This window comes from Pterocles gutturalis, unplaced genomic scaffold, assembly GCF_000699245.1.
Source record: "Pterocles gutturalis isolate BGI_N339 unplaced genomic scaffold, ASM69924v1 scaffold30006, whole genome shotgun sequence".
Lineage (NCBI taxonomy): Eukaryota > Metazoa > Chordata > Aves > Pterocliformes > Pteroclidae > Pterocles > Pterocles gutturalis.
In genome coordinates, this window is record NW_010103915.1 from 3,457 (window position 1) to 25,444 (window position 21,988).

The 21,988-nt window shown below is 41.9% G+C and overlaps 1 protein-coding gene across 1 annotated transcript; it reads left to right on the top strand.

Annotated features, from left to right (window-relative positions):
• Positions 1-273: 273 nt before the first annotated feature.
• Positions 274-19,619, top strand: LOC104471528 (integrator complex subunit 9-like; the record flags this gene model as incomplete). The annotated part of the gene is made up of 7 exons (XM_010086895.1): positions 274-410; positions 5,152-5,212; positions 7,617-7,679; positions 11,044-11,183; positions 12,815-12,901; positions 17,288-17,408; positions 19,485-19,619. Coding segments are annotated over exons 1-7 (672 nt in total), but the record flags the coding sequence as incomplete, so codon positions are not given.
• Between the last annotated feature and the right edge of the window lie 2,369 nt (positions 19,620-21,988).

Consider the following 21,988-nt stretch of genomic DNA (forward strand, 5'->3'; position numbering starts at 1 on the left):
GATTCTACACATGTCGTAAGTTGGAGAGAGGAGCTATGCCATCCTCTCAGCCTTTGTGAGCAAAAAACCTTGTCTGAAAAAAATCTGCCCCTTAATACCCTGAACATGGGGAAATTTCAAAGAACACACACAGCTGTGAGATGCAGATACATAGGAAGTCAGGTTTTTTTCCAGATTGTATGAAACTGCATATTTAAAAATAAGGAGAAAAAGGTAATTTTCAGGGGGATTCACTCTGTTGGTAAAGGTCATGAGTAACTCATGCTCATATTCCTCTTTCAGTACTGCCTGTCGGGACATCCAACCTTGCCATGCAATGTACTCAAGTTCAAATCCACCACCATCATGTTGGACTGCGGACTGGATATGACGTCTACCCTCAATTTCCTCCCCTTGCCACTGGTTCAGAGGTATGTTCTGCAGCCTGTAAGCACTTAGTCTGTGTCTTCTTGGGTTGCAGTTGGAGTGCTCTGCGTGAAATGGTGTATTGGAAGGAGGGAGGGGATGAGTACAAATGAACAGCATCATCTGATATCATAAATAGACTTTGTTCACTTAAAAATTCTCTTTATCAAAATAACGTCCTTTGGCTTAGTAGACGGAAGACATTTTATGGATTTATTGATTGGTTTTTCTAGATAATTTATTCTAAGCTTCAGTAAAGTATTGCTGCAACTGCTCAGCACAAGTGAGGTCACATATCTGTCATCTTTCTGGCTTCTTCATGCAAGATGAGATAAATGGGTAACTGAGATGGAGTGTGTGGAGCAGCAAGTACTGTTTAACCACCGTCTTCTCAGGCTTTTCTTCAGAGCACAATCTAATGTAAAGAAAAATAACGTCGTTAGTTGACTTGATGGCGTAATTGTTCCTTTTAAAAAATTAAATAAATAAAAGGGCAGTGCAGCTGGGCACAGGAATGGAATGGCAGTGAAACAGAAGTAGAGTCTAGAAGACAATCCTGGGATCGACTCCCCCTTCTGTGCCCTAACTACAAAGCTGTATTTTCCCAGGTTTTTAGATTAATTTGGATATTCAGTTAGAGTGACTTATGTCTTGCATAAATTGGATAAATTACAAAAATGAGGGGTTGGAAGGGTGGGAATGAGTGACTCTTGGTGATGAGAAGCAGTAGGAGTTTTCCCAAAAACCAGTTAGTGACTTTGATCCATGAGGAAACAAGTGAGGAGTGTTCTGAGTTCAGGGGAGGCTTGACTGAGAGGGGGAGAATATGATTGGGAAAGGGAGTTTCCTAAGTGACATAATGAGGTGAAAGCAGTTTGTCCAGCACTTCCTATGATTTGTCATTTTTTGGAGAGGAAAAGAATAGACAATGTGTGCATTGTTCTGCAAGAACAGGAATGTGGAGTTCAAGATCTGCTGTAGAGGAGGCAACAGATGCCTTAAGATGGATCAGTGAGATAGTCAATTTTTGTCCCATTCGGTGATGTAATCGTTACCTACACCTTTTAGTGGCAGTAGTAGATTTTGAAGGGATCCAGAAAATTTGGGAAGTCCAGGTACAGACAGAATCGCCTTGCATTCGTTTTCTGCCACCCGCCATAGAAAAAGGCAATTGAGAAAGGAACAAGTAGCAAAATTAGGTGATTGAAAAAAAGCTTAAGAGGTTCTTTAGAACTGCAGGCATCAATGCTCCCCGGGGATATGCCAGCTTTGTCTGCTGATAGCAGACCCTGGGAATGAAGGGCCAAATTGCAGGTCACAACCTGGAATTCCCCAAGTACCTCCAGAATGTCTGCACTAAAATGACTCAAACTCAATAAGAAAGGATGTCAGATTTGACCCCTGATGGCCCAGTGGAATTGGAGCAAACAGTTGGATTTAAATCCAATCAATCTTGTCGCTAAGGTGATTGAACACCCCTTACAGCAAGGATTGTCCTAAGCACATGGACTTTGGGCAAGTAATCGATCTCTTCAGTACTCTACAAAACAGATCTCCTGCAGGGAGTTGTGGAAATGAGTTAGAAACTTGAAGAGGAATGTGGCTGCCACTAAAAAGTCCTTATCTCTCTATAGTATTCATAGTTGTACCATTAGATATCAGGTCTCCATTACCACGATGTCTAAATGCCTCTGAAATTCAAATGTCTATTATCAACATAACATGGCGAGGTGACAGAGAACTGACATTATCATCAGTTTCCAGGTGAGAGACTACAAGAAGGACTGACTGCCTGAGGTCTCACGTGAAGCATGTAGCAGTGCAAGAATTTGAACATGTCTGTCAGATCTTAGATTATTACCAGGTGTATGTCCTCTTACAACCAGATGTGCTGCTAGGTTGAGATCCATGTGAAATCCTAACCAGAGTGGAGCTATGCTCTGCCATTTTAAAACCAGAGCTCCCCAAAGTATGATCCATGAACCACTTGGGTTCTGCAAGTCTCAGTACGTGGTCTGCGGAGTTGCCCTAAGTTTTACCTCTGTGGAGCATAAAGGTATGATATTACAGAGGATCTTTGCTATGCAGGTAAATCCTGTGTTGTACCTGGCATGGGACCCTCCTTGAGCAAATATTTTGAGAGCCTATGCTTTAATCTATGAGAGGAAAGTGCTGTAGTGTTATGTCATTAAAGGGACTGGAAATTTTTCAGAGTTCTTTGCTCTTCAAAAGAAGCCGGTCAAAAGGTATTTAGATTCCACCTTGTCCTGGAAATAGCAGTCCTTGTTCTCACCAGCCCATGGAGCATGTGCAAAGTGCCTGCAGTTTCCAAACACTTTATGCCAGTTCATGTACTTTAAAGGAGGTTTGTCAACTGGAATTTTCTCCCCTGTACCAAAGTCAAATGCAAAACGGTAAAATGAACATATGGGAAGCTCTTAACCTTTCCTGTCTAGCCGTGACACACTTGCTCACATTATTTATGGGACAGTTCTAGCTATTTTGGATTAATCAATCACTCTATTACAATGTCAAAACTATGTCGGCGGGAGCTGTGTTGCTTCTTGGCTTCAAGGTAAAGAGTCCTTTCTGTCCTGTGTTGCTTATTTCCACTTTCACCCGGACTCAAGACCTATCTGTTAATTTTGCCTCTCTTGACAAGACAGAATGCTCTTCCGTGGATGCCAGGTTTAGCCCAAGTCGATAGTGCTCTTTCATCATGAATCAGGCAAACAGTGTAGTAGGTTACATCAGGGGGAGCAGGGCTAGCATATCAAGGAAAGTTTATTCCACTCTGCCTCATGCTGGTGAAACCACAAATGGATCCAGGGTTGGATTCCCAATTGAAGAGGGACGCTGACAAACTGGAGAGGGCGTTCAGGAGGCGCCAAGATGGTCAGGGGCCAGAGCCCATGAGTACACGGAGAGGCTGAAGGAGCTGAGCTTGTTCAGTCTGGCGGAGAGGAGGCTAGTCAGGGAGCTAACAGCCACCTACATCTGCTTGAAAGGAGGTTACAAAGGCAGCAAAGCCAAACCCTTCTTGATGGTGGCAGGCAGTATAAAGGGCTAGTGGCCACAAACTGTGTCTTGAGAGGCTTGGGTTGGACATTAGCTTCCCAGTGATGAAGTTTTTCTTCGCACTTTCACCTGTTCCCAGAGAGGCTCTAGAATCTCATGCTTCAGGGATTTGCAAGACTCAGCTGGACAAAGCCATGGCTGGCCTGGTCTAGTGCTGGCTTTGAGACGCTGGACTATAGACCTCCAGACGTCCCTTCCAACCAGGGTTTCTGTCCTCCCTTATCTGTCAAGGTTTTTGCATAATAGAGTGGTTTGTTCTTGCTTCTTCCTTGCTTTTCCCGTAGCTCTTTTAGTCTCTCTGCAGCCCCCTCAGTCTCCAAAATACTGCTCTTAAATTGTGCTTTTGAATGTGTCTGTGGGGAGTACATTTAGCCACCTCATCTTTTCTATCACCAGACTTCTTCAGACTTACTCTTTATCCTCAAAAGGGGGTTGCACTTCTCTGGCATAACTTCTCAATGACATATCCTTTTGCTCTCACCTTTTACCTTCTGTCTTCACTCCTTGAGTCTTAGATTTCCCCTTTTTCCTTCCTTGTGACTTTCTGGAGTGCCTGTTAAGATTTCTTCTTTTGTACTGATGTTAGTCTGAACACAACATTCCTCTGAGCCCTTGAATCACTTCCTATTTTCAAGATCTTAAGTTTGAAAGCCCTTCTAGCATATAAGCACACCTGTCTACAGAGCTCAGTGCGCAACACTTGCAGATTGCATTGCGACCAGGTTCTCGAGTTCTGTCTCAATCTGAGGTTGTTGCAGGGCTTGGTTCCAGGCAGGTTCAATTCTCTTGTTTCCACAACTTTTTCTTTTTTGGATTCTGTAGATATGCTTGAATCTGGGTAGACAGTGGGTTTAGGGTTAAGTTGTAAGCTCACACAAAAATGAAATGTCACTGAAGTATGGCTAAATCTCTCAGTTATGGGAGCAAGAAATGCTGCAGCAGTTACTACTGAAAACTTGTGATTACAATGTCCATCTTGAAGTTTCTTTATTAGCATTTGAAAAAATTCAAAAAAGGGGCCCTGTCATTGCTGACGGGTTCTAGACCTGCCAGCTTAAAACACGCGGTTCATAGCAAAACCTCCTTGCCCCTTTCTCCTTCCAAAACAGGTAAGTGCACTGTACAGCTGTTGGGGTGGGGCTTCAGGGTGAGACCTGAGCATGAACCCACGGTTTACGTGGATATAAAATCACAGCCTCTGTGTCTATAAATGACCGAGTCCAGAGTGTTGGTCTTTCCCTGCTATTGCTAAAGGGAATGTCTGTCTGTCGTCTTCTGTCCCGGAGAAGCTTTACGGTGCTTTTGCATTGTTTCAGGCACAGAGTTTGTTGCTGCACTAAACCTTCTTCTGTTTTTAGAGCCACAGGACAACATAAGCAGCACTGAGCCTTTTTGAAATTCTCACTGTAAATGACTAAAATCAAACTCCCTGTATGCATTGTCCTCTTATTCTTTTTACTTTTAAGTGTCATAATCATGATTTGTAAAAGTAATTTCAGTGAACACTTAAACACAGTGAAACTGTCTGTCTGTTTTATTGAGATTGTTAGTTCCCTGAGACAGAAATGGTGTTCTCTTCCTGTATGACACCAAAAGAAAGGACTATGCTGAGTGACTGATAATGATATAATTAATACTGCAATATTTTTTTTTTCTCTCTTTCTGCAGCCCCAGGCTGTCCAAACTTCCTGGTTGGGTTTTGAAAGATGGAAGCACATTTCTGGACAAGGTACTATACTGTTGGTTACGATTTTCTTGCTGTGGAAAAAGCTACTTGACAGGTTAGGAGCTTGCACTGCAAGAACAATACCTCCATGCTGACTCATCGCAAAGGTTTCTGTGTGTACCCTTACCAGCCTGATGTCCTTGTAGAGCAGAACATTTTGAAACAAAATGCTAATAGCAACTCTGAGGCTTTCAGTCTTCAGAGGTAGCCTAGCTTTTTAAGAAATCCTCTTAAAATGCAGAAATCATCAGTATGAATATTTTTTTATTTCATGGAGCTCCATAAATAATCGTACTTTGCCTTCTTCGAGTGCCTTTTCGACAGACTTGCTTTTCTGATGCTAAAGCTTCATAGTATCCTTATAAATGAGGTTAGTACCATACCTTTTTTTAGGCAGGAGAACTATGAGAAAGTGAATGGTTTGCCCATTAGAGGTCTCTTACAGAGGAAAAGCATGGCTTTGGCCTCTGAAATCAATGTGTTCTTACTGCTGGACATAGCAGGGAGGATATTATCACCAGCCTCCTAATTCTAAGACACAGGACTTAGCTTCATGAAAGACACAGAATTTTTTTTTTTTCCCCCTTTCATTCCATTAGTTTTGTAGGCAGAATTTATCTGGGGCTTCAACCAAAACTAGACACTGCAGCGTCCAGCTTGATCTGCCATAGGGGAACAATGAGCACAAAAATATGTCAGATGTTAGTAAAATAGGCAGATACATTTCAAATGTGTGCAGCGATAGGTATCGGTAGAGAATATACTGTTTTAATAGACTGTTCTCTGACTGTGTGAAGATTAAAGGAAAACAGTAATAATAGTTGCTTTTGTAGGGACTTTGAGGTGGACAAAATGGATTGATCTGATTTTCTCAGGCAAGGGAGCTGAAGATCATAGATTAAAGACCAAAATTTCTTCTCACTGGAGACAAAGGAAACTGTATAGGTAGCATTTCTGTTAGTAAAATAGTAACAGCTCTATTCAGAGTACATGCTAACTGGGAATCACAGAGCAATGGAGGCTCAGTGACAGGAATGGAGTTGCCCAGTTAGAATTCCCTGGAATTTGTTTCTCCTTAACCTCAGCCTTGGTCTTAGAGCTTTGAGCTCCATTCTGTCCAAAGAATGGTTAGGCTGCCAGTATGTTTTTATATGTGATGTATTTACATTTCTGTGGCGCTGCTGCTGCAGTGTGTGCTCCGGAGAAATCTTCAAACTTGCACAGCATCAGTGGAAATAGTGTTAAAAATTCAAAGGCAGCATCTCTTACCTTCACCTTGACCATTGTAACTCCTTGGAATGGTAAGTTCTTTGACCCATGCTGGAAAAAGGCAAGGGAAGGAGTCAAAGGGGGATGTTTTATCATGTCAGGTGGACATTCCTGTTATAGCACTCTCTGGATGACAGTTATAAAACTTAAGTCCTGGAGAGGCATTGAAATTTGCTGCGATCTGGTTTTAATCATTTTGAACTCCCTCGAGATGAGGTTGGGAGACTTCTGCCACTAGATGTAATTGCTCATTCGTTATTAGTTGGCAGGTACACTGTAATTATTAAGAATTGGATTCAATCTTTAATTCTGTCAGTCTGAAGCTGTCTGAGACCACTCGCTTTGGGACAAGCAAGAGAAGCATCCACGAGAGAAGGCAGGGTGGGTGATAGGTAGCCTGTGAGGTGTGTTAGGACTAGAGTTGGGAATATTTTTGTTACATACATAATCTTGAAGAATTTGACTTTTCATACGACAAAGCTTTCTTATGTCAGCCTTGAAAAAAGAGAAGGAAAATAGAGGGCTAGAGATCCAGTAGAGATAAATCTAACAAGAAGTGCCATGTGGAGCTTAGATCCCTGAAAGATATTTCATCAAATGCTCTGAAATAGGGGCTAAAAATTGTATGCTGCTCCTAATAAGACAGAAAAGATTTGATGTTATTGGGAACCGAAACTAAATTCCAAACTTGTAAGATAGCCAGGGCACTCTAAAGGTGCTGTGCACACCTTCCAGGTCAGGAGAGCAGCAGTTCCAAGAAGAGTGGTCTTCATGACCCACTTTTCAGCTATAAGAGCAGAGAAAATGCAGCCTCATAGGACAGCACCTTCTTCACGGCCCCAGCAAAACTAGCCAGTGGTTACTGGAGTCTCTTTCCTTACCTACCAGAGTGCTGTTCCTGTTCCTCCAAACGAGGATCTGATTCCTTGAAGTACTAAGCAGCCTCATCTCGCATGAAAGCAATTTCAGCAGATCTGCTTAGAGCAAATTGTATCTAGAAGGGGAATAAACATAATGTAGTAATGGGCTGGAAATTACCTGTGATAAAGAAAAGGTTTTGAAAATGCAAAATCTGCTGTATTAGAGTAATATTGCATTGTATTTTTGTGTCTTCTCTGTTGATGTGCTTTTCTCACAGGAACTAAAGGAGTGCTCCGGCCATGTGTTTGTAGACTCTGTGCCTGAGTTCTGTTTACCAGAGGTGAGTTTATTCAAAGCCTTGCGGAAAAATCGGACGCTATTCAATCATGTGGGAGAAATTTGCTAAGTAGTCATTATCAGATTCATGCTAATTTATTACTACTCGGTAAATAATACTGCTAAAACCTCTGTGTTGTTAAGGTGCCTCTAGCATCTACGGCACTGGAAAAAGGATGGAAACAGCCCTTTTCAGCAGGGGTTTTGGGAGATCTGGAATGTCTCCTTGAGCAGATCAATATCTCACAGAAAAATAAGACTTAACTGTCCCTTTTTCTGGGCTTTCCAAAGACAATGTGACTGAGCTGGGCTCAATTATGACAGGATACATGTGCTGATCTAGATAAGGGCAGTGAATGAAGACAAGGAAGGCTGCTTGTCTCTAACCACAGATGCATGACCTGCCTGGTGGTGCTCCCCTGGGGAGCCGACCGTGTGGTTAGGCCACTGTGTGATTCTGTTGAGCTGCAGTCAGACATGCTGTTCTGCTGGCAGCAAATTTAGGTTAAAAAGTTTTGCTGCCTTCTTAGCTGTTCATCACTGCCTCTTTGAGGGAAGAACTGTATCTTCGTATCCACTGATGTAACTGCAAGTAGCTGCTTCTCAAGCTGTTTTTTTCAAGAATACCTGGGGTTTTTTTTAAAAAAAGAATGTAAGACTATTGAAAATGTTTGAATTAGTTGGGCTTTCCTGACTGATCAGGTTAATGGTGTATGTAGGACTGCTGAAGGAATAAAAAGCTGAGCAGAGAGTGGCGGGGATGAATGATGGGGAATAGTCTGGGAATTGTATCCTCTTTCCTCAGCTGTGTCCAGACTGTGATAACATCAGTTCTTTCATTTCATGTTGGGATGTTTTCTCTGTCTTCAAAGACAGAGACGATTGCTTTTGGGAAGCAATTTTTTTCCTTTCTGCCTGACCTTGTTGACAGAAAGTACAAAACACTCCTGGAAGGTTGTTGGCAGCTTGCGGGGGTTCTGGCAGCAGCGTTTCTGTCTGTTGACTCCATGAAACTCACCTGTTCAGCTTCTGACTCTTTGTCATCTCGATTCTTCAAATCTAGTTGGCAGCTCTGGTACTAGTTTTGGCAAGTGATATCAACAGACCTGTGTGCAATTGCTCGTTTTCCCTAACAGGAATAGATATAATCGAATCACAGACACAAAAAAATGCCCAACTAATAATTCTGGGCTCTTACGACCTTCCTGGTTACTGGCTTGTGGAAGGGAGGGACATAGGAAGCATCTGTGTGCCTAGAAAGTGCCATTATGTCCCAGATCTTGGGAAGGATGGAGTTTAGTTTCTTGATTCCCTTTGGAATTGAGGCCATGCACAGAAATCGTGATCTGGAGTTTAAGGTGCTTCAGGTAGGCTTTCTGGTTACTTTATTGGGCTGGAAAATACCCACATGTGTAGCGATAAATATTACTGACAGGGAGTTGCTCCTTCATTATACCAATATCATCACTGAACGTAACTCTGTGTCCCAGCAGTCCATGTAACAACTAGAAGACAGCAACCAGCTGCACAGGTCACCATTGCAGGGAATTTACAAATGGCCTCTGAAATGCTTCAGTTCCCAAAGTTCCCAACAGGTGCCAAATCTTCTCTGCAAGCATGAGGAGCAGACCTGCTGGTGATACACAGCTCCCATCTCTGGCTTCACAGGCTCCCCTGTCTGGAGCAGGGTTCAGATGTCATGGCCAGCTGAATGCATCAGCAGAGTAGAAATGTTGCTGGTGTTTGGCAGCGTAAGAAGGAACTTGTGTGAAAGAGGCTTTGTCTTCTTCTTTTTCTCCTTCCAGGCCAGTTCTTTTGAAGAAACTTTTCTGCAAAAGCAGTTAGTTTGAGAATCACAGTATCACTTCCAGGAACACCATTGCCAAAGAAAGCCAAGTTTTGAACGTAATCCAGAAGCCACGAGGTGATAAGGGCTGTCTCAGCAGCAGAGTACTCTTCCACATGTCAGAGAGCAGGGTGCAGCCCTGTCTTTGCTTGGCAACCTTCTGGTCTCTCTCACTTCACCTTCAGGAAACGTTTTTAAACCTCTTCTGTTCATATGCACTTTTAGTGAGATTGCCGCAAGTCCCAGGGAAGATTTTACTTTGTTTTGGTTTTGACACCCTTTTCATCCTATTAGTAAATGCTTCTAGGATTCTGAGAGGTGGGATGCTTAAGCTTGGAAGGTGGTAGTCCGTATCCTCCTGACGGCTGGCTGGGCTGGGATTCACCTCAGGGCTGAGTGACTCCCTGTTTTATTCTGTATGGTCTGGACACAGCTGAAAACCAAGCCGTGAAAGGCCAGCTTGGTAGCAGCAGGCATTGGAAGACTCCTTGATACCATGTAGTGCTTGTATTTCTGCCTGGCAAGCTTAGGGAGATAAAAGGATTCCCTGTCATGAATCTGAGGATGGGGTTTCACCTCCTGTACTCCGCTTGAAGATCATGCCGCCAACATCAGCTGTGATCATGGACTGAAACCATGAGCGCTTAGCTGGGAGTTAAGCAGCTTGTCACCAGAGCACTGTGTCAGCCCTCTGAAAAGCCGAATGACCTACTTTCTTGCCTTTTTTATTCAAATTGCTGGACCAAGCCTTGTAATCAGATAATATGTGCTTGATGAGTGTTGAATTCCATTAGCTGCTCTATAATAACTGAGTTAGAGGTCATATATCTTGTGAATTTCTGTCTTGACACCATTTGTGTTGTAGCATTACCAGTAAATATTTCTAATTAAAATTCCTTTAACAATGTGTGAAATCTTCTTTCACTCTCTGAACTGCTGTCTTAACTGTCACGTCAAAACAAATTGGACCCACCCATGTGTTTTGTTGTGTCCTATGAATGAGCTTGATCTCTTGCTTTAGAAAATGTGAATAATGAAGATGACAAGCATTTAGTTGGGGAAAATAGGAGAAATATTTTAAATATATGAATAAATACAATCTGCATTCATCTCTCTCACTCTCCTGGGGTACAGTACCATGAAAAATGAGAGATGCCCTGCTAAATTGCTACTGCAGAAGTTTAGTGTCTGGGCAGAACGTTTCCCCCTGAAGAAGCACACACATCAGTTCTTTGATCAAAGATGCTTCTCTTAGCGGCAGCCATTTCATTACATGAAAGACAGACAAACCCAGGACATGGTTTCTTTTTCAGATCTGAGAAGGGAATAATTTTTAAATGAATCTTGTTAATCTTTGCCACAGCTGAGACATGCCCTCCCCACTTTTTTTTTTTTTTTTTTAATAATCTGGTTACAATGGTGCAATATAAAGTTTTAAAAAAAAGAACAAGAAGTTTTTCTACCATTGTGTAAACTGCATTGAAAGGGTTACATGTCGCTTATCTCTTTCCTCTGTTTTCAGACTGAGCTGCTTGACCTCTCCACGGTGGATGTAATCTTGATCTCAAACTATCACTGCATGATGGCGTTGCCCTATATCACAGAGTACACTGGATTCACTGGAACAGTGTATGCTACTGAGCCCACGGTTCAAATTGGCAGGTAAAAAGCCCCTTAATATTCTCTATTCCTCTTTCATCACTGCTAAGGCAAAGGTGTAAAGGACAATATGAGTAGAGGAGTGGTGTCTAATGTTCCGAAGAGGCTCTTAGGCAGTAGCTGAATGCCAGCCAAGTCCTTAGTGCTGCAAATGTGTTAACTCAATGTTTCCCAACCTCTGGAACTATCCATCTTCAACATTTACAGCAGGTGCTTTGTACTGAGTCCAGGCGGTAGGTGTGGGATAGTAGATCTTGAGAGGACTGAGACACCTTGAGTAGTAATTACCATATAGCCAACTTCAAACCTTCAAAAACCATGAATTGAATATCTCTCCTGCTCCTCTCTGCTCCCCTTAAACAAAAGAGGAATCACCAATCTTTTCAACAATAAATTACTTTAAGATTGTAGGTTTTCAGCATTTGAAATTCATATAATCACACTCTCCTCCACACCATGGAAGGGAATTTAAGCTAGCTCCATCTCAAATGGCAGTTCAGATGCATAAGCTCTGAGCTCCAAAGACAAGCACTAAGAAAACCAGCAGAAATGTGAAACTAAAGTAGAAAATGTAAGACCTGAGAGCGCAGTCAAGAACTTAGCACTTGGTCATCAAATTTGTCAGTCTTTTCTTCCAAAGTTGTCTGTTGATTGGATAGGTCAGTACCAAAGGCTGCAGGTTTGGCCCTCGTTGAAGTCTGACTGGACTTGTGCTGTGTGCATCTCTCATGCAGAACAGCTGCCATGCTCAGTAATTAGAAAGCAGATTAGGCCATGGTATCTGAACCACTCTGTAAGCACTCTCGGGCAGGAATCTTTGGCTGTTAAAGGTCCTATACAAACTTTCCACCCCAGAATAATTCTCCCTTTGTGTAAAAGCAAACAGAAACTGAAGGCCCTTGTAGGAGAAAGGAATTGTATAAATATAAGCTAGTACTAGACCTCTGGGGTATTGCTGGCCCATAGCTGAAGATAACAAGCATAGTCTTGTTGGAGAGTATACTGGCGTGGTTCTCCCCACCCCAGGTCATTCCAGATGCCATTCTTCTACAGTTGAGTCTGTCACTTCCTACCTTTAAGGGGAAGCATGCGTACAATTACAAATGCTGTTTGGTTTTGGACAGTGAAATCTGTAGTGCCACTTTTTGATGCCTGACATATTTTTCTGTCTCAAACTCTGTATTGTGCATTTGTAGATGAGCAGAGTTCACTCTGACAACATGCTGGCTTCCCCAAGTGATAAACAGGCATCAGCTAGCAAGTTTTCTTCATATATTTTGTCTCATTCCATATGACAAGCAGTCTGTAATGAAGAAATCATCTTGCACAGCAGGAGAGATTTGGCAGTTCCTCTTGTCCTGTCACTTTCCAAATAACCCGTAACCCAGTGGGCCAGATCCTCTGCTGTCACAACCAGGCAGACAGAATTGGACTGGCTTGAGCTTGAAACCCTCAGTGGAGGAAAGGGGGTAGTATCGGTGAGGGGTAGTTGCTGCAATGCCTCTGCGGGAAGAACCCCTCTTTAGAACTGCTTGATAGTGTTACAGTTTGTGTGACATTTCGGAAACATTTGGGACAAAGTTCTTTCCCATGTGAAAGGCTGCAATACTAGTTTAGTTATGGTGTCTTTTCAGGCTTCTCATGGAAGAACTGGTGAATTCCATTGAACGTGTGCCAAAGGCTCAGTCTGCCTCCATGTGGAAGAACAAGGAGGTACAGAGGTAAGGAACAAGCCACCTGGCAAGGGTGAATGTCCTAAAATACTAACCAAAGTTTAGAATTCACTGTAATGGTGGGTCAGCTGCCACTGTTTGAGTTTGAATTTGCTACTACCATCAAGATAAAAAAAAAAAGCCTAACAGATTTGCAGCTCTGACTCCTTGTGCTGGTTCCTTCTTTAATGATTTGCACATTGTTGGTCTTCCAAACAACCACACAAGTTTGATTCCTGGAGGGAGATTTGTTAACACAAAAATCTCCCTTGATCTCCCCCCGCATAGTTTAGCTCCATAATAGCAGATAAAGCTAGCAGATTTTTGTATTAACTTTTTAACTTGCTGAAATCAGAAAGCTATTTAAACTTAGCTATATCATATTGGAATAATTTTAATTTAAAATGATATTTACATTCATATTAGCTGAAATGCTAAGAAAGTCAAAACACAACAGCCTCTCATGCTTGAGCAGCAGAGGTGGATTTCTTGGCTTTTCAAAGCTTAGAAGCAAATTGAAATCTGAATAAAAAGGATTAGTTGGAAACTCTGTGTCCATTATTCCATCTATATGTAAAAACAAGCAAGGTGCTCAAAATCAAGATCTTCTCCATCTAAAATTTTGAAAGCCTATGTAATCCAAAAATTATCCCTACAGTTTACTAATTGCAGATGATGCTTTCCTTGGAAATAAAAACAACTTTAGGTGCACAACGTGTTCTATGGAGGAGACAGTTTCATTTTTAGCACATTTTAAAGATGGGGCTGGCTGATTAGAAAGTTATTTTTAAAAGGTGCTTTGTGCATTTTTAATTGATCTCCCATTTTCTATTCCTAATTCTTAATGTGGCTTGATTTAAAAGTTTACAAAAAATGATTTCATAGATTATAAAAGTAACCTTGATATTTTCCAGTATCACAAAGCAAAGAAATTAAAAATCCAAATTAGCATGTTTAGCCATATATTGTACTTTACTGCTGAGCTTAGAAGCAGCCGTATCTCAGGACTATGACTGTCACTCTTCTGAAGAAGGCAAGTAAAACACAGATTTAAAACAAAACTAAAGACAATAAAGTTGATCCGGATTTTGTGCTAGTTGATGTAGACTCTGATCAGAATTGTAGATTTTTAAAGTTTGGAGTCAGCTGGCCTGACCAGAACTGCTCCTGAAGTTCACAGTGATGTGCAGAGAGACAACTGGAGCCATTATTCTCATCACACTGCTGCATGTGTTTTGTATGCATGGTTTAAAGGAGGCTCATATATCTTAGAGCTCATTTAATGTCACTTCCTGGTGGTCGTATTTTAGAAGAAGTGCTGCCTAGCACTTTATGTGCTGTTGACTATTCCAGAGGCGAACACAGAGAGGTGATCTTTGTTCTGATTCAACTGCTACAGGAGGCTGGAGTCTTTTGGTGGAGCCGTGTTTAAAATACATTTTTATGTTGCTTGGGAAGTGCCCTAACATTGACGGTTCCTCCGTGGTACATCAAGTAGTTGTTGTAAGGGGTTACCAGTGGAGGCAGAAGGGCCCTCCGCTAGGGATAGACAGGACCAACCCTTCTGTCTCACTTACAAGACCTCTGTAGAGCCCAGAGCACTGCCACAGTATCATATGTTGTTGAAAACCTTGATCAGATGAAGTAAAATGCGCACCTTGCCCAAATATGAGGTAGAGGCAGAACAAAGAAATGCTACGCTAGTGGGGATAGCAAAACATAACTTGTAGCTCTGCAGCTATTCAGTAACATACATCTGTGTATCATAAACTCTGCTTGAGGCTGGTACAAACCCGTGTTTTCTGTGAGCTGGAACAGGGGGACAAATCTGAATGCCCTGTCCAGCTGTGCCCCACCTGTGTTCTAAGTTTCCCCCTTCAGCTCCTTGTGCTTCTGTAAAATGGAGCTCCTGCTCACCACAGAGGGTATACAGGGACTTAATTAATGTTTGCAAAGTGTTTTGAGATTCCTGGTGACAAGTGTCATGCAAGCGTGAATGGAACTGATTATTATAGCATGTGAACAAACATCTACTGATCCACAAATTAACAACTGGCTGATAGCACATGCAGGGTTGGACTGACATCCGTTACTTAAGAAAATGTGTTCCTTGGTGATTTTTTTTTTTTAAATACTTGGCTGTTGCTAGAACAGAATACTTATTACTTCTGAGTCTAACTTCAATTTTTCAGGCTGATCCATCACCAATACTGCTTTACGGTTCAGCTAGTTCTGCTCTGAATAGTTAGTATAAAACACAAAGTATTATAATCTTCATTAGATAAAGCATTGAAGCATTTTAAATGCAAATACTGTATAAAATATAATAAGCTCACTATAGTGGCTTACGTTTTTCCATTATCAGATTCAGTCTGAACTAATTACTTAGCAAGTTTTATTACTGTTGGTTTTCATGTTAAGTGAGCAATCTCACGGAAGCTCTGTACATGCTCGACCAGGATATCTTTCACACTGATTAGGATTCAGGAGGTGAAAGAGGAAGTTTGCCTTATGAAAAACACTTTGTCAACTGCGTGTTTGATGGTTTCTTATATCTTTCTATAAAGTGGCTGAAACAGCCTGTTTCCTGTAGTGGACAAGAGAGGCCAGCATTTTGATCTAGTTTGGTGCTGCCATCCTCTTCTCCCTTCAAACAAGAAGATATTATGTCGTATACTAGATGTTATCCTTTGCGTTGAACAGGAGGGACTGTTTCTGTGCAGATTCTCATTAAGAATACAAGCCTCTGAGTTTCTTAAGCATAAATTTAGTGTGCTAACCGCTGGACCACACTGCTTCATGAGACCTTCCTGTTTGTGGCTGTAGGTTGGCTGTCCCTGCATCTGCCCATATATGTCTGGTTATTATGAGGTGATCCATAATAGGATGTTGCCGTAGTGTTAGTAGGTTCACTCCACATCTGAGGAACCAGCAGTCCTCATTGTCTTGGTGTACTGTCCTGCTAAGAATGAAACCACTGGAGACTGGTGCCACTGGTCTCTGTTGGGGATCAGAGAATATTTACAGTGTAGCCACAGAGTCAAGGCTAATAGAAACTTACCTCAATCACCAAGGACAATTCCCCACTTTTCTCCATTACCTGGAGATATATTCTCCTCTTCCCAGAAGAGAAGCTCCTGAAAGCATCCAGCACTAAATGCTTCTTATGGTAGGTTAAAGGCTTTTACAGGCAATTTGCTTCAGTGCAATGGTGGACAACTATCCACATTGTTTGGCCTTTTGTTGCTTATGACTTCCCAAAAAAGACCTTGAACGCTTTGTTTGTTTCCTTAAGCGCAGTATGCTTTCAGCCAGCATGTGCTGGAATTACAGTTATCACACTAGACCTGTACAGCAGTCTTGGCAATAACTGGCCTTAATCCTTTCTTCAGTGTCTTAAATTATGGAGGAGTTCACTGACCTAGTAGATATAACAATAAATTAAATTCCTTTAAACAAATTGATCAAAGAAACTTGACCAATTTCCATAAATCTTTGGAAATTGGTTTGAATTAGCCTTTGATTTAGCATTGGTTTAATATACAAAAAAAATCCTATTCTTCTTATGCATTTGGCAGCTGTGCTGCTTCCTGCCTCGGTTCATGTTGCTAAGGAAGATTTATTTCCCAGAAGTTAGCCATCTCTCTTACAGGCTGTGACATTACAGTTCACTTCTTCCCTTGACAACGCTGTCCAGCTAACTTGCAATGTCTGTGAAGAGCAGAATGGATGGATTTTACTTTGGTGTAAAACATCTTAAATACTTCCGTGTAGGGGATTTCAAAGAGCTCTGCAGTGTCAGCTAGTGTGTCCTTCCCAGTACACTTGGAAGGCAAGTGGGGTATCCGAGTTGAAGGCAAAGAAGCTGAGGTGCAGGAGCATGTGCTCTTGCAAGACACTGGTGACAAAAATGAGAGCAGAGCCAGCCTTTGTTCTGGTGCCTGTATTTTAGTCACAAGATTGTGGCTTTTGTTTTCAAATCCTTAGGATATGCAAAATAGACACTGATCCAAGATCCCAGTCATCTTTGCAAATTCTAGTGGTGCATTTCATGTTGACATGTCAGATCAGCCAATATCTTTCATCTGTGGTGAAAATACCACAAGAATTGCTGTAACACCTTCATCACAGCTACTTCTTTGATGAAAGGGCTGAATAGGAACAACAGCAAAGAGAGCTGAAGGGGAGCAGTCTTTGGGGTGCGGGAAGATGGACAGTGTGGTTCGGCTCCTCAAGAGGCAGAAAGTCTTGCTGCTCACTTTGAAGCACCAGCTATATTTAAAATAAAAAGAAGAAAAAAGAGCAAATCTAAGATCTGGAGAATATAAATGGGAATAAAAGCTGGTGGTCCATCAGGAAGTTCTGAAAATGCCCACACCCCGTTGATCTTTGCAGGTTGCTGCCCGCCCCTCTGAAGGACGCGGTGGAGGTGTCAATGTGGAGGAAGTGCTACACCATGCCAGAAGTGAACGCTGCACTCAGCAAGATCCAGCTGGTGGGGTATTCTCAGAAAATTGTGAGTACCTGTAAAGCTGTCCTCAGGTCAACAGTAACAGCTTGTTGTTTCCCAGCTTTTCTCTGGAAATGCCCTTCCTTTTCTATTTTCCCTCTAGATCCTGCGTAAGATCTAGTTACCCTAGCCTAGGAAAGCAGGACAAGATTATACTGAACGTCCCTCAGTCTCCCTCCCAGGAAGGGTTCTTGTTTGGTGAAATCAGGGAGTATCCATTTGTTTCTCCTCTTCCTCAGGGAGGCCAATTTTGAGGCCGTGTGCCTGGGAATTTGGAGTCGATGGCTGGCCCACTGAGAGCTGGGAGGATGTACCAAATGAATGTATCCTCTCTGTCTGTAAGCCACATCCCCTTCTGAGTTACCGTATCTCACTTCTGGGAATCTTTTGAGTGCTTTAGGCTCCACTTTCTTTTATACTGCAAATTAGGGATTGTAAACAAAACCTAATGGTTCTCCCTAAACTTCAAAAACTCCTTTCCCAGGGTTCCCAGCTAACATTTGTTGTCTGTAATGCCGTTTGGTGTCTGTAATGCCGTTGACTATAATCCAGTGTAGTTTCTAGAATGAGCAGAACCAACAATTCAGTAGTCTGCAGATACACTGTTCCCTCATGGCTTGTAGGCAGCTGTGGGCTGTGATGCCTGCTATTATTGCTCAGGGCCATAAGAAATAGAAAGAGGGGTTAAAGTAAGTTGTGTACCCAAAGCTTTTTGTTTGCTTCCTTTTCTTAAGCAATGGGCCACTAAAGTTTGGAGAGTAATGAGTAAGACAGTTTGAAAGAGTAACCAGTGCTGCTGTGTACAAGATCAGGTGGATTTGGGTTTGTGTGGTGAAACAGCTGGTGAAAAAAGACCCCGAGCCACCACTAACGTGGGTGCTGGCATAAGCAACGGCTGCAGCTTTGTCTAGCAATTGGGCAGGTTCGGGGCATTTGGACTTCCTCAGTATCCATGGGTGATTACTGTTCATTTTTGACTCTCTTCACAGTGTGGACGCATCTCACCTATTTTTAGATCTCTGCATCTGAGCTAGTCATTCTTTTTCAGTTGTTGGGAAAAAAGATACATTTCTAGAGCATGTTTTATCTCTTCTGAAAGCAAACTTTTAAAGTAATCAGACCCTAATTAGCTAGTTAACCCAAAACACGACAGCATCAAGAACGGTTTGTTGTCCACTTTACATGTCTGTGTATCAGCAGAATCTAGAGCCTTGGTCTGCACACTCTGAGGGATGGAGACCTTGTTTTGTTTTACAAGGGATCCAAATACGTATTGAGATACTAGAAAAATCATTAGTATTGCATGAATCAGATGCTTGTTCTATTATTCAGTAACCAGAAAGTAGATCACATTAGTGAGGTATACATGAAGGCTTACTTTCCTTTTCTGAAAACAAGTATAACACATCCCTGTGTGCAGATAAAGCCATACACTTTCTAATGACACCTGGAAAGGAGAAGACGGTCAGGCTGCTTATGCGCAGAGCTGAAACTGGAATTTGGATGGAGTTTGCAGGGAGTTGTTTCTGCATCACCAGTAGATACCATTTAAAAAGAAATAAAGTTAGAAAATGAGTTTGAAGTTAAGTTTATGTTTTCCACAGCAAAATGTGTAACTCAAACAGAGTTTTACATCAGTCCAGAACTACTTGTCCTTCTTTCTCTCCTGCTGGCCAGTGTCAATAAAATTTGACTAAGGGAGTATAGAGTCTTCAAAGATGTAAAGCTCCTACACGTTTATTCAGTACAGCAAAGGCAGGCAGAGGATCAAGAGCCCGCTTGATTCCTCCATTTAGAGTTATGGTTCAGTGCGAACTCAGTTAAATGCCATAGAATTCACACGGAAGGGAGACTTTATGAAGGCCCTACCTGAGGAAAAGCTTTTCTAGAGCATATGTCCTGTTAGACACGGGTAAATAAAAACAGCAGACATAAACCTTGGGAAACTAGCTTCATAATGGCTTTGAATAGAAGAACTACTTTTAGAATTGGTGTCACTGATGATAAAATGATTCTAAAATGACATGTTCTGACTTATCTCGGGGGCTCGCTCAAGTTGATGTCTCTTGCTGTGTGTTTCAGGAGCTGTTCGGTGCTGTGCAGGTCACCCCTCTCAGCTCAGGCTATGCTCTCGGAAGTTCCAATTGGATTATCCAGTCACACTATGAAAAGGTTTCTTACGTTTCAGGATCTTCTCTGCTTACAACACACCCTCAGGTACAGCCACTGACTTGTTAGTCTACTATAGGAGGAAGTGTCTCTGCTCAAAAAAAATAGCGGGGCTTGTTCCAGCTGGGATCAGGTGTAGTATAGAAGCTGGACTAAGGTACTGGTGTAAGCAATTGGCTAGACTTAATGGCATTGAGAAGACATACAACCCTGAGAAGTGGACAGGTATCAAGAGTTATTAGGGACAGACAACTAAAATTCTTTGTTATTGATGATTTGATGTTAGCTTACTCACCAGACATGAAATTCTCCTTCACCTTAAATAGGAAATTTTCAACAAAGTTAAACAATAGAGCATTAGTGACTTTTTTTAAAATCCATATTTCACTGCAGACTCTTTACAGACAGTTCACAGACTGCTTCTATATCACTTTTGAAACATCCTTCCTTGGGAGAAATGATAGCTAACTGGCTGCCAACTTTTCCACCCTGCTCTGCTAAGGGCAAAGTCTTTATAGTGCTGTAGATGTAATTTCCAGTAAATTAATTCTCTCTAGATCCATAAATTCTTAGTGCAAAGAATGGCTTGAAGTTTGCAGTACTGTGTGCTTCAGAAGTTGTCAAAATAGTTAAAAGCAATATTAGCAGGAGGTATTTAAAAATAATTTAGAAAATGTGTCAGGTTCATGATCAGTAAGTAATTCCCCCCAAGGTGAGTAGCTTCTAAAGAGCTTTGCTTCTGAGCATCCTTCATTTAAAAGCTTGATCTCAGGAGCTGAACAGCTACAAGGGATAAACCATCCTTAACAGTATGGCCATACATGTGAATATATCAGAGTCTCTAAATCCCTTTTCTCCTCAGCCTCATACTGGCCTGGGTTGTGCTCTTTCGTCACCTTCCAGTGAAGGGGCAGCAGCAGTATTTGACAATATATGAAAAGAATACTTCTGTGAGGAGAAACTTTGCACTATAAGAAGCAGTTTGGTAACTGAGATTGTTTTCATTTACGTGAAATGGTGATTTGGTTTATCAGGTTAGACTTGCCACGCTTCAGCATTTTCCAAAGGTGAACCTTTCTCTGGAACCTTCTGGTGAACTCCTTGTTTTTGAGGAAATGTCCTCCCTGTGGCAGGGAACAGTGTGTGAATGAAATGCCTGGTAAAAGCACAGCCCACGGGCAGCAGATCTGCACTCACTGCAACCTGCACCAGTGGGAGCAGTTAGGGCAGTTTCAGCTTTAACAAGTGTAGGAAAATGTACTGTGAGCCTCCCTCAAACCCACCAGGACCTCCTCTGCTAAGAAGAAATGAAACCTGGACTGTTCACTCTGCTGACAGCGTTGCTTGTCCCACATGCTCTCCAAGAGCCTCATTTTTTAGCATGCAGTCCATTGCACTTTGCATTGTTTTATACTAATGCTTAGTGTGAAGGAATAGCTTACCAGATAGTTGAAATTGCATTCAGTTTGCCCTTTCCTTGTTACCTACCACATCACAAATGTTACCAGATATCATTTTCATATCAGATATCATCCTCATCTTATATTTGCTTCCAGATGGTTGTTGAAGACAATGGGTAGTTTTTGTCCCAGTGTTAATCCCCGTGAACACCAGTATGAGCTCCTACAATACGATGATTCTGTAAGGACTAGTGGGTTTTGTGAGCTGACAGCCAGCTCTTCATCTATGTGATTTTTGACAGACAATATGTAATGATAATATCTTGAATGGCACAGAGTCAAAATTGTCTTCAGCAAATCAGCATTTTTTCATCAAGGAATAAAAAGTTGTTTGTCTGACCTGTTTCTTCATAGAAGCATGGTGAGCAGTCATAATGAAATCCCTGTCATTTAACAGAGTATGAAAACAGTTATTGCATTTTGTTTTGAAAATGATACCCAGTTAATCAGCATATGTTTATGTAAATACATATCCAGAGCTTTTTGAATAATAGTAAAACCTTCGCACTTTTCCAGTCTTCTGGAACTCCCTCTGTAGTTATTAAAAACAGGCATCAGTTGACCAGGCTCTCATCAGCCTTTTCTTTGTTTAGCGTGATAAAACACAGATAATTTGGGCATACAAATGGAAAAATGCTTCTTCCTCTTCATCCTGACTAATATACCCAGTAATAGCCTGGAAAGCATTTCGTTCTCTCAAGGTGTGAACAGGATAAGGTTCTTCTCACCTGACTGAAACTGGGCCCCCACCCAATCCTTCCCTCCTCCTCCCTTCCGCCAGCACTGGGATTTAAGTGCTGACATAGTGGAGATGGCAGCACAGGTGGGAATTAGCCGTCATGGGAAGAAAGTGCAATTGCTTCTTTGGTATAAGTTACAGCTTGAAGTCTTCTTGAAATTTTAAGCTACATCTGGGTTACATCTATAATCAGCTGGCAGGAAGCTGACCTGGCAGGA